A 13,311-nucleotide genomic window follows, 5' to 3' on the forward strand; every position below is an offset into this window, starting at 1 on the left:
GCTAGACTCAGAGGCTTTAACCTTATGGTAGTAGTTTTCATAGATCTTTAAAGCATATATAATTAGTTATAGCTTAATTTTATGACTAGTTCAAGGGTGAGCCAGTTTTGTACAAGAATCTTACTGTATTGAATAACTTTGTTTTTCTTTAACAGAATTCCTGTAAATACTAGTAAATATTGCTGGAGTTGTACATTCTGGAGATACATTGCTACTATAGATACTACCAAGTCCTTGCGAATGGGATGAATATGCTGCTGTTAACTTCCTACTGACTGTAACCAGCTTGGCACTTCACCAGTGATGCTTTCATTCTCACATCATCCAACTGGAGATTGCTTATTCTGATTTTAAAAAAGAAGAAGGAATCAAAGTGGAGTACCGTAAACTTGACATGGAGAACAAAAAGAAAGACAAGGACAAGCCAGATGACAGAGTGGCACGGCCTAGTGGGAGGTCAGGACATAATCCACGTGGAACTGGTTCTTCAAATTCTGGAGTGTTGATGGTTGGACCTAACTTCAGAGTTGGCAAAAAAATTGGATGTGGTAATTTTGGAGAACTACGATTAGGTATGATCCTTGTTTTTTTATTTCAGTTTACATCATTCAGGGCCATTGTATGCGGTCTAGGCATGAAAATGCCTACGTGAACACACCATACAGCTCTTCAAACTCCTTTCAAGCTTCAGATAGGTTACATTTGCCTTTCACATCTTCTGTTGTTGACCCCGTCCAGTGCAAGCTCTTTCACAAATTGACATTCTCTGCAGCAGGACACTTTTTGGGACTAAAAATGTTTTGCAACAATGTTTGGTGCTATCCTAAATTTATTCAGTTGTTTTTTCCAAGATACTGAAAATTCCTTTATGGTGGTTGTATTTTGCTACCTTTCTTGGCTTCCTGAATTTTATTCAGATGTATTTGGGACTAAGTGTATGTGAAACTTTCTTGTCCAGTAGGCCTGGCTTACAGTACTTCGGTCTTGCAGACACTTCAGCAGGCAATAAAATGTTTTCAATAGCAGCCAACTCTTGGATTCCTCTTGTTTTCCTTTTCATCAGCAGCAGTGTAGTGAGGCTGAACAGTGAGCTACTGTCAGTCAGGGTCAGTCAGAATCCATCAATCTCCGGAAGATGGTAATTCACTCAGTTCCTTGCTGAACAGGTGGATGAAAATCTAATGGTGAAGAAGGGATGGTCTGAAAAAGACCTGTGGAATTTTGAAGATTTTGGGCAGCAAAGCTGGGATATTTATTTAAGAATAGATGCTAAATGATCAGTGTGTGTGCTTTTTGGAAGAGCATATACTTACTTTTGGGGTAATGAATTTCCATGATGACAGTGTGACTAGCCAGAGTTTTAAAGATCTTGAATCATTTATGTGTTAACAAATGTAACTTGGTGCTTAATGGCAAGAATTTATTCCAGTATTCTGGAAGGCTTGAGTTCATGCCCTGTTTCAAGGTTTAAAGAGAAGGGCTTGTAAGTAGGGTGTTTGATGGTAGGGTGGGCTTTGTAGGTGTTGTGTTTCTGTTGATCTTCTTTCTGCCTCTTGTAGAATTGCTATTCATTGTCCTCCTGACAATGTTTTTAATACAATGCTTGCATTATATATAGTGGTTTTAATATGGTACTTTTTGGAAGGCTTCTGTCTACTCTGAGTTAGAATGTAAACAAGTTTGTGTTAATACTGTACAGGGATGAAAGATAACATTTCTGGAGCTCTCAGTGTGGATACTGTTTTTAACACAGTCAATAAAAGGTAGTCTTATTATTCCTATTAATATGTAAGTACCTCTACAGTATTATACATGTCTCTGCAGTTCAGAAGTCAAGTTGAAGCTCTGTCTTAAGCTTGTCTTAAACATCTCTAAATTTGCTTTCAATTGTACTTTTTCTCATAAACCTCTCCATGAACTAAAAGCAGTATAAATGATGTTACATTTACTACTGAAGACAGCTGTAAACTAAATTAATTTTTTTCCTCTCTGCTGTCTTGGAGCAGTTGCAACATAAAGAGTTGATTTAGCTATTTTAGATCACTGTCAGATTAACTCATTTGCTTGCAACAGATGCAGAGTGAAATACTCTATTTAATTCTGAATTCTTAAAGTAGTTAAGACTTACAGTCTAATATTACTGACATAAAATGGGACAAACAAATAAAAGAAACAGGAAGAAAAGTGTAGTGTGTTGTCCTTCAGCTGCTGCCAGGACAAGTGCAGGCTTTCTCCTTTCAACGTCTTCCTTTTTTCTATATATAATAGATATTTCAAATCCTTATTTATTGTTATTTGTGGGGTAAAGTATTTTAATTGTATAAATTACTGAAAGCAGGAGTTAAGATTGGTAATATAGATTCTGATTTAAATTTGTTATTTTTGTGTTTAGTACAGTAGCAAGTCACTTGCAAATGTGGAAGATGAAGAACAGCACTGTTAGTCTTATGTACTGTCTCAAACTGGGCTATATTTTGAGTATGTCTCTTAGGGTAGAATCCTAAAGGACAGATGAAGTTGTTAAATAGAAGTTGCACTTTAGGAGATAAAAATGCCTTACAAGTCAGTAGTCATTGTAGTTCTTTGGCCTGAGAAGAAATGAATTGCCAGACTTCTGTACTGGTTATGCCTCAAATGCTGAATGGGCTCTGTGTGCCAAATGAGTACAGCCGTTACCTTGCAAAGTATTAAATCATTTTGGATATCGATCTGCTAAGGTTGTTCTGAGTTACAGTTAAGATAAACTGTAGATGAACTGTTAAGATAAAAGAAGGCTTGTTGCTGCTGCATATGATGCATTACACAACACCTGTTATGTGCTTAGAGATCAACAGTGATCTTCAGTCTGTTGTCTCCCATATTTAGAGACAGTTGTCTTGAATCACCACATGGAAAGTTAGAATGCCCCTTCTGATGTTTCTTCAGAATTCTAAGCCTGCCTTTACTGCATTTTGCTACTGGAACCCAATATCCAGTCACTTAACTGTAGCTGTATGTGCATCTTTAACTATAAATATAACTGTCTTCTCAGAGAGCCTTTTTGACTTGATCCTTATCTTTCCTGGTTTGATATATTTAACAAAGCTCAGTTAAACACGAGAAATTCAGACCTGAGTAATACTACAGAGAAAAAAAAATAGTTGTCATTAAAAACAATACTCACTAAACTCTTTTGAAGACTAGAGAAATGGTCAGAAGTGAAAACTTAATTTTTCCTTGAAGTGTTTTTTATTTTTACACCTACAATCCTGGTTTAATATTTTAGTTATTATGCACATATTGAAGTGATCCTTGTTAAAATATGCTTATGCAGTTACAGGTTCAGTTTTAAAGCAGCAGGTGCATGTTCCAAATGCTTTTACTCAGTAATATTGTTGCTGGGTTTGTCCTAACTTTAAACTTAGTAAATTACATAACAGGGATGAGGATGGGGAGAAGGTCCTGTTAATTCTAACTTGTTAGTGTTCTAAAACTTTGTGGTAACTTAAAATTTTAAGTAGCTTTCAGTAACAGATGTGAAAATGTAAAATATGACTTTCTACTTACAATAATTTACCATTTTTCAAGCTTTTCTGTATATAAGAGTTTTGCAGACTTGGTGAAATAGCTGAAACTCTCTCAGTGAAATTGCCATTTCTTACACTACTCAAGAACAAAGTTAAATTTAAACTACGTATCAGACTAGTAAAACATTTAAGTCACTGCCAGAACACCTAGCACCATAAAATCAAAAATGGTTCAAAGAATTTCTTGAGGTATAAATGGCATTTCACTTTAACAGCAAAGCCAATGTCTCACATTCTTGTTTTTGTGTTTTTTTTCAAGGCAAAAATTTATACACAAGTGAATATGTGGCAATTAAGCTGGTAAGTTACTTTTTTTAAAAAATTTGGCCTAAGAAACTAATCAGAATTTTCCTTCCATATATAATGGTTTGATTTCCTTAATTGAAATCCTTAATAATCTTCTATGTTTTTAACTGACTAGATGAAAGCAGTTAGTGATAGATGTAACTATAAGTTTTGGTCATGTTAAATAAAGCCAGTGCTAATTGTTGTCACTGTTCTCAAAGCTAAATTTATGTGTGTAAAGTTGTTGATAATTAATTATTATTTCAAGGATATGCTCAGTAGTCTTCCTAATAGATTCATTTTGTGTGTGATGATTAGAGAACACCAAATTCAATGTGAATTGGACATCAGACGACTAGAAAAACTCAGAAACTCTGTAGATTGTCTGTATTTTAACACCCCTAGTCCCACCACAAACTTTTTCTTCTGTGTTGGTAGATATATTTTAATTGCAGTGATTCCAATTTTCATATTTTACTTTTGGATGCTTTAAACTACTTGGTAAATGACTGGGGGTTTTTAACCAAACTATTTCATGGTGAAATCCTGTTGTTTACTTTTTGTCATTGAAGGAATTTTAGGATTCACATTAATATTTTGTTGCTGCTGTAGGAAAGAACAGTTTTATAGCATAGTATGGTGAATTTCTGGTTCCATAAATGGAACAGCAAACTATTGGAACAGAAATACATGGTTTTAGATGTGGAATGTAAAAAGCATTACAAATATATATAATAAACTCTTGAAAAATATTTGTATCACTATGGTTGCTTAGAAAAATAGTTATTTCAGGAGTATTTACAGATTTAAAAACATCCAAGTTATGCTTTGAAACAGCAACACTGGGTGCAGTTTTGAAAGCTACTGTTTGTGGGTTGTATCAGATTTAAATTAATTTTGTTTTAAAATATCTTGAAGTTACTTTGTGTATCTGGTAAAACTTGAAGAGAATTCCTCTAATTAAGGGCTGTTTACTCTAAAACACATCCAGAAATAGTTTGCAAGATAGGGATTTTTTTTCTTTTAAGCACTAATTGTTAGATGTGGAGTAAGAGAACTTTTTAATCTGATCAGTGGGTGTTGGAAAAAACATTTTTATTCTATTTATGTATCTATTAATAAATTTAGCTACCATTTGAACCCATTTCAACACTCAAAGATACCGTTCAGTGGTAACTTCTACTTTGTTTCCAAATTACTTAAGGATACAGCTGTTTATTTACAGTTGTGTAAAACGCTTTAAGTATTGTTATTGATTAACTTCGAAGTCACTAAAGAACCAGTGTAGTAAAGTATATCTGTGACTTACTACTGGTGCTTAAAGAAGTCGGAATATGTAGTTAACCTTTTGAGTTGTTTTCTTAAATTAGTTATATGAAAAGCTACAGTGTCTTTGCAGTAGATAACAGATAGGAGCACGTTTCATCATTTATAAGTAGGTAGAACTAGTGGCTTCTTTCCGTATAGTTGTCGATTATTTTTTTTTTGTATCTTTCAAATTTATTTCCACATTGGAAGGTTCAGACTCCTAAAAGCAGCTGCATCATATTGTAGGATTTATTTGCATTTTGGTTTCTGCTCCTTTTTCTTCTCTCATTGGAGAGTGCCAAGACTTTACTTAGATATATCGTATTTACCGTAATTTTCCTTTTAACATGTAAGCCTAACAATTTTCCTTTTGACGTGTAGCCTAACCCTATTTCTGGTAATGACTACCTTTGTGTTTTGAGGCCAGTTTTTATGCCTATGTGCTCAGTTTTTGTTTTGTTATCCTGAATTCCCTCTGTTCTACACCTGTTGTAGTTCAACTTTAGCCATCCTGAGTGGGGCTACTTGAAGGTATTGTGGTGGGTTGACCCTGACTGGGTGCCAGGTGCTACCAAAGCTGCTCTATCACTCCCCCTCCTTGGCTGAAGAGGGGAGAGAAAATATAATGAAGAGTCACAGGTCAAGACCCCATGTCAGGGTGCTGGAACTAGATGCTCTTTAATGCAAACCATTCTAGGATTCTGTGAGATATGGACAGGGAGGAATCACCAATTACTATCAGGGCAAACCAGACTTGACTAAGGGAAATCAATTTATTGCCAATCAAATCAGAGTAGGGTAATGAGAAAATCACACCAGATCTTAAAACTCCTCCCTCTATACCCCTCCTTTCTTAACTGACTCAACTTCATTCATGATTTCTCTACATCTTTCCCCTATCCAGTGACACAAAGGGATAGGGATGGGGGTTGGTTTGTCACACATTCTCTGCTGCTTCTTCCTCCTCAGGGGGAGGACTCCTTACACTCTTCCCCTATTCCACCATAGGATCTCTCCCATGGGAGAGAGTCCTCTACCAACTATTCCAGCATGGGTCCCTCCCACAAGCCACAGTCCTTCAGGACTAGACTGCCCTGGTGTGGGTCCCCCATGGGGCCACAGGTCCTGACAGTAGTCTGGATCTCTCATGAGATCACAGCCTCCTTTGGGGTCTCATGCGCTGCATGTGGGTATGTGCTGCATGGTGGAACTCCATAGGCTGCAGGGGGCAACCTGCCTCACCAGGGTCTTCTCCAGGTGAGGTCTTTTGCAGCAGCACATGGAGCACCTCCTCTCCCTCCTTCAGCACTTAAAGTGGTGTCAGCAGGATTGTTCCTCTCACATCTTCTTACTCGCCTCTGACTGGAATTGCTCTTGGTGGTTTTGGTTTGTTTCCCCTTCACCCTTCCCCCCCCTGCCCCTGCCACCTTAGCTCTGTTATCCCAAAGGCTCTACTGCTGTCACTGATGAGCTCATTCCTGACCAGTGATGTGTCCTTTTTGGAAGCACCTGGTTTTGGCTCTGTGGGATATGGGAGAAACTTCTAGCAGCTTCTCACAGAACCCTTCATCACAATTGCAGCCAAAAATTCAGCAAAATTCTCCAAGATCATTCTGCTCTCTAACATTGTTATGTCCATGTTTTGGCCATTACATCTCCCCGTTATTATCTTTATCTCACATTCCTTGTGCCCCATTTTGTGGGCCAAAAAGGGCTGTGATTGGTTTACCCTGGCTGGACACGAGGTGTCCACCAAGCTGCTCTATCATTCCCTACCTCAGCAAGACTGGATAAGGGAGAAAATAAGATGGAAAAAAAACTTGTGGATCAGGATAAAAGCAGTTTAAGAAAGCAGAAGTCATATGTGGAAACAAAAGGTTCACTTTCTACTTTCCATCTGCAGACAATCATAAATTTGTAGAATGTGTTAGGTTGGAAGGGTTCTTTAGAGGTCGTCTAGTCCAACCCCCCCGCAGTAAGTGGGGACACCTTTAAATACACTAGGGTGCTCAGAGCCCCATAAAGCCTGACCTTGAATGTCTCCAGGGATGAGACATTCATTACTTGTCTGAGCAACCTGTTCCAGTGATCTACCACCCTCATATTTAAGAACTTTTTCCTAATACCCAAATCAAATCTCCTTTTTCTAGTTTAGAACCATTACCCCTCATCCTATTACTACATGCCCTTGTGAACAGTTCTTCCCCAGCTTTCAGGTATTGGAAGGCTGCTGTGAGGTCTCCCTGGAGCCTTCTCTTTTGCAAGCTGAACAAGCCGGAGTATCTCAGGCTGTCTTCATAGGAGAGGTGCTCCAGCCCTTTGATAATTTTTGTGGCCTTCCTCTGGACATTCTCCAACAGGCCCATGTCCTCCTTGTGTTGAGGGCTCCAAAGCTGGACACAGTACTCCAGGTGAGGTCTCACCAGGGCAGAGTAGAGGGGCAGAATCACCTCTCTTGATCTGCTGGCCACACTTCTTCTGATGCAGCCCAGGATGCAGTTGGCCTTCTGGGCTGCAGATGCACATTGGTGGCTCATGCCCAGCTTCTCATCCATAAGTACTCTCAAGTCTGCTTTCAAGCACATCATCTCCTAACTTGTATGGATAATAGGGATTGTCCGGACTCAGGTGCAGGACACTACACTTGGTTTTGTTGAACTTCATGAGGTTCACCTGGCCCCACTTCTCCAGCTTGTCCAGGTCCCTCTGGACAGCATTCCATCCCTCTGGCACATTAACTTCACCACTGAGCTTCGTGTCATCAGCAAATTTGCTGAGGGTGCACTCAATCCCACTGTCAATATCATTAATAAAGATATTGACCAGCACTGGTCCCAGGACAGATCCCTGAAGAACACCGCTTGTCCCAGTCTTCCATCTGGACTTGGAGCCATTGACCACCACCCTCTGGATGTGACCATCCAGATAATTCCTTATCCACTGAACAGTCCACCCATCAAATCCATATCTTTCCAACTTAGAGAGAAAGAGATTGTGGGGGACTGTGTCAAAGGCCTTGCAGAAATCCCTTTCTCTTAGCTTTATTGCTGAGCAGATGTCATATAGTATGGAATATCCCTTTGGTCTGCTGGGATCACCTATCCTGGCTGTGTCTCTGCCCAGGATCTTGCCCACCCGCAGGCTGTTGGTGATTGGGGAATGTTGGAGAGACAGCATTGATGTGTGCCAGCCCTATCAGCAGTAGCCAAAACCCTGATGTGTTATCAACACCTTTCTACTTACCAATACACAGCGCAGCTGCTGTGGGGAAGGTTAACTCCAGCTCAACCAGACCCAATACACTTATGCATTTAATGTGTGTGCCAGTTTGAACAGTAATCCTTGGCTTGTACTGCTGTGGTAATATTTCTTCTGCACTGTCTCCTAAAAATGCATTTGTATTCCTCATGGAAGCATTTGATGGTTGATGTCCTGTTTTCTTCTGAGCAGCAAGACATCTCCTGTGCCAGATGTTTTGAGTGTAACTGGTAACTGTATAGTTTATTCCAGGAAGGTGTGGGTTTTTCTTAAGAGCATGAGTTATAATAGCTGCATTTATACAGCAGCTTGCAGGAGTACTTCTGATGTCAAAAGTAATTGGATTTTATAACTACTGTTTTGATTTAAACTCTAGTTGTGTTGAATTAATATATTCCTTGTGGACAAAATTAGACAAGGATGTTCCTGTTCATGATGTTTATGGCAACTTCAGAACTTCTGTAAGGATATATTTTAAACAGTTACTGTCTGAGGGTCATACAATATATGCATTTTAATGTGTAAAGTTTGTAGGTTAATGCATATTTATTTTGGTAAAATGGTAACATTTTCTTAAGCATAATTTGTCGTCTTTGAATTTCTCCTATTCTGGTTGAATTGATACTCAAGTTTGAAAGGTTAGAACTTTTTGAAGAACAGGAATGAGACTTGTAAGAACTGGCCTTTATCAGTTGTGCTGTCTAGTATTGTTTTTGTTTCTGCTATAAGTGTACAAGTTGGTATTGTGTGATCAGGTAGTTCTTTAGCAATAACTATTTGGTATACATGAATTGTATATTTCCTGCTCGCCTTTTCATTTATTGTTAACTTATTACTGTTATTAACATGACCCTCTATTTAAATCTCCAATTCCCTGTTCAGCTTTTTCTTCGTCGTTCTGCTTCCCTTTTCCTTTGAAAAATTTCTCCATTGGCTAACCTTATCTCCTCTGCAGGACACTTAGCTGCTAACAAAATACCAAGTAAAGGATTTTCAGTTTAAGCTGCTTCTGGAAGCAAGTCAGTTTTTCTGTCTTTGTGTGAAAACCAGCAAGTGAAAACCAGCAAGTTAGGAGGTAGCCACTGCTGCTCTTAATTTGTAATACTTAATTCCATGATTTATTAATCATTGAGATTTTAATGCATATAATTTTAAGTGGAGTGTGTGTGGAAATAAATTTGGGGTTGGTTCCAAGGCTCGAACCTTGGAACTGAAAGGCTTCTTTCTGTTCAGAAAAGGAGCAGAAAGGTTTCTGCTCCTTTTTTTTTTTATTTTTAAAGGATTATTGCAGTCTAGAATGGTAGCATTTCAGAAACTCTCTAGAAGGCTGTGGTACTTCTACAGGTGCAACTCTGACCTTTTGCTGTAACAAGAGTCCTACTTTTAATTTTTTTTTTCCTGAAAATACCTTTTGTTTGCTGTTGCTTAAGAAAAATAAGAGACAGAAGATAGACTGAGTAGGAGTTCTCATTGAATTAATAAAAACATTAGAAGCAGGTAATAGCTGAATGTTAATATTGTGCTTTAGGTTAACATCGGAGTTCTTGAAAATTTGTAATGTTTGGGTTTCCTCAAAGCCCATTAGAAAGAAACTTTTGGAAATTACATAGTAGTTTATTCCATTACATTATTACATTTTAATCACCATTAATGGAGAGTGTAAAAGTATTTAATTCTCACTGTGGTAGATGGAGCTTAACGTGAGTCTTTGGCTGGTGTGCAGTTGCCAAGTAGGCTTGACTGTTACAGAACATTTGCCTTCTGGAGGCTCGTCAAAAGTCTTTTTTGCAGCATTCATTTGAAAAAGTATAACTGTTTATGTAGTAGTGGAAGCCGTTTCTTTTAGGTAGGACAGGGTTTTTTTGTCTTATTTACATGAATTTAATGCATGCTAACTATTTTTCATCTTTAGTCTTGTGATACTGAGCAGTGTTTAAGTTCTTAATGTACTGACTATTAATGCAAACAAAATCAAACTGCCCATAAACTAGTGTCCTATCCTAGTACATTCAGAAGACACACAGACATTTATGGACTAAAGTCTTTTCCTCTTAGCAGGAAGAATTACAAACTTCAGGGGGCATGTAGAGTGGTATATTTTGTAACAGACTTGTAACAGTGTAATACTCCTGAAAGCAAGCTAGTAGCTAAATTTGTGTGGTTTTCTAAAAAGTTCAAATTTTTCAGTAACATGATTCATACTGTATTTACTTACACCTCTGAATGCTGAGTATTGAAAGGTTGATAGCTGCACAGATTTGCTTTAGTTTAAACTACTGTTTAGTTGCACTTTAGCAGTCAAGTGTTCTGTTAAGGGATATATCTTTAACACTTGACAATAAATAAAGGTATTCTCCTCATAAGCTATATGTAGGGCCCTTACATGGCCCAGTTGATGTTCCAAAAGTGGGATCATAACCTGGTCTGCAGTATGCCAGTAGACACACAGAGCAGAGCATTGGATTTATTCCTTGTCTGCGCAGAGATGGGTGCTAGGTGGCAATTCCACCCAGCCAGCACACTCCACACAGAATGTACAACATGTTTTTCTTCTTACAGGAGTAGAAAAACTCCCCTAAATTTACACTAAATGGTTAGTAATTAGTATTGGTCAAGCATATTCAAATTAGCATGCATGGTCCTTGAAGGTGGTGGAGGTGGTCATTTGCGCAGTCCTTGAATTGGGTGGGTGGTCACGATCTCCCCCTGCCACCTGTGCCTTTCCCCTAGTTCCTGTGCATTCTTGAGCTCAGGGCGCCTGCTGGGACAGGAGGGTTCCTCTTCTTCAGTCTTTCAGCTGGTCTTCAAGGATATTCAGTCCCAGTTAGTCCATTTAAACCTAAATTAAACAGTATCTAAGCACTGACCCACACACATTTCTGTCCTGATGAAGTGGAAAATTCTACTTTATAGATATCATTAGTCTTGCTTAGAAATTAAGTTTATGAAGGACCAGCACCTTTTTGGTTTAGACAGTTGCTCTCTCTGTTGGTAGTAGTTCTGATGTTCAGCTAGTATGAATACTCTGCGGCATAAAAAGTATATATTCTGTCTGGTTTTTGTAGAAGCTGTTATGTTGGCCCTTTTTACTTTTGGGCCTCTACCTTTGGCACCCTGGCAGAATCCGATACTTAAATATACCCAGACAAGGACGTTGGGTGTTAAGTATCAGCAATTTGAAATACCCAAATGTTGGAGGAAGGACGGGTTTAGGAAGAGGACTAAGTTTCTCATGATTGCACATTGGCTTATGGTTTCTACAGCCAGGGTGTACCACTGGGAAACAACACAGGTTGATTAACAGATAGCTTCTAGAGAAGATGGTGTGATGAGATGAGCACCTTACCCAAATTTTCCCTGAAAATTAACATCCTGAAGTATCAGCTGTTGCTGATATGCGCAGTAACAATCTTGCTAATAATGACATGCTGCAGTTCCATTAGGAGCAGTCTGTATAAGAACACACAGTTAATGTCCAGATTATCAATGATTTGTTGGAAGATGTTAAGTATCATAAGAAACCAGGCGTACTTTCTGAAAGATGCTGTAGGAAACTGTTTTAAAAATCTTACGATAAAGTACCTTTTACTTTGCGAAGGGACATAGTCTAGAAGTTATGACATTGATTTAGGCTACTTGTGTACTCCTGTGCTTGATTTCATATCACTTCATTCTGTGAGATTTTCCCACATTAGTATGAAGAACAGAGAGCTAAGATTTCATTAACTTTATGTAAATTATATTGGGAAAAGAAAGATTTAAACTACAGATTTATTCTGGTGTGCTTTTTTCTTTTGACAAATTTTATAGTTTACTATGGTGCTACTTAATTTCTGCTAAACTGTTACTATGTGGTAGAAAGATTTGTTTGGGTGTTTTTTTTCTTTTTTCAAGATCCTAGGATAATTTTTTTTAGAAAGATATGTCTACGTATAGGATGTGCCTGGACAGCCTTTTCGATCTTTTAAGCTGCATATCAGTGCCACCTTTTGAAAGCTAACAGACACATCACCCACAGGCTTTGCAGAGATAAATGATGTTTTAGCTATTCCATTGTGGGTCTGTGATGGGGTTTGCATGTTAGACCCCAGTTGTATGGAACAATACAAGATGTGAATGTCCTCATATGCTCTAGTCTTGCCTGACTGTGGTTGAAATTTCTTATTTTCTTAACTATTGGTCATTTGGAAGACACATTCAAACTTTCCATGTGGTTTGGAGGTGGTAGGGTTAATTTGGCTGCTAGTAGATTAGTGTATTAAGTTTTTTAGGCTTTGACAAGAGGGGCTTTGTTTTAAATGTTGTTTTTGTTTTTAAATCAGGAGCCAATGAAGTCGAGAGCACCACAGCTACATTTGGAATACAGATTCTACAAGCAGCTAGGATCTGGAGGTAAAAAGTAGCATCATGCATTTTACTGTAGTGTAATACAGCATCAATTTTTCACAGAAGTTTTCTGATTTAGAGGTATAAATCTATTTTATAAAGGCTTCCTAGTAGAAAAAATGTGCCACGAATTAATGGGACTGATGGATTAATGCATACTTCTAGTATTTTAAGACATTTTGTTTCACTTCTGAATGTGCGAAATTACAAGGCTGTTTAATTCTTGCCTTTCACAAAACTATGTTCATTGATGCAGAGACTGGAAAGTGCTTCTCTAGTTAGGTAGCTTGCATAATTCTGTACTCTTAGAAGACTCTTGAGAGAAATATACTTTCCAATGCGTTCAATTCATATGGAACTTTTTTCTTCGTTGCTGTAGTATGAATGGTTTGCAACCAAGCATCTGTACAGAGAACTCTTTGCAAGACATAATATTGTCTGTTCATCTTCATAAATGGAAAATTAAGTTGTGGTGTGTCTAGTCAAAATGTTTAGCCATATATACTTG

The 13,311-nt window shown here is 38.0% G+C and overlaps 1 protein-coding gene across 1 annotated transcript in view; it reads left to right on the plus strand.

Moving 5' to 3' along the window:
- The first annotated feature begins 255 nt into the window (after positions 1-255).
- Positions 256-13,311, plus strand: part of CSNK1G3 (casein kinase 1 gamma 3) — a 61,630-nt gene continuing 48,574 nt past the window's right edge. Inside the window, exons 1-3 of the mRNA XM_084278627.1 lie at positions 256-572; positions 3,826-3,866; positions 12,740-12,809. Coding sequence (XP_084134753.1) covers positions 395-572; positions 3,826-3,866; positions 12,740-12,809 — 289 coding nt within the window. The 5' untranslated portion in view covers positions 256-394. The remainder of the gene's footprint in view (positions 573-3,825; positions 3,867-12,739; positions 12,810-13,311) is intronic.

The sequence above is a fragment of the Gallinula chloropus genome (assembly GCF_964237585.1).
Source record: "Gallinula chloropus genome assembly, chromosome: Z".
Classification (NCBI taxonomy): Eukaryota; Metazoa; Chordata; class Aves; order Gruiformes; family Rallidae; genus Gallinula; species Gallinula chloropus.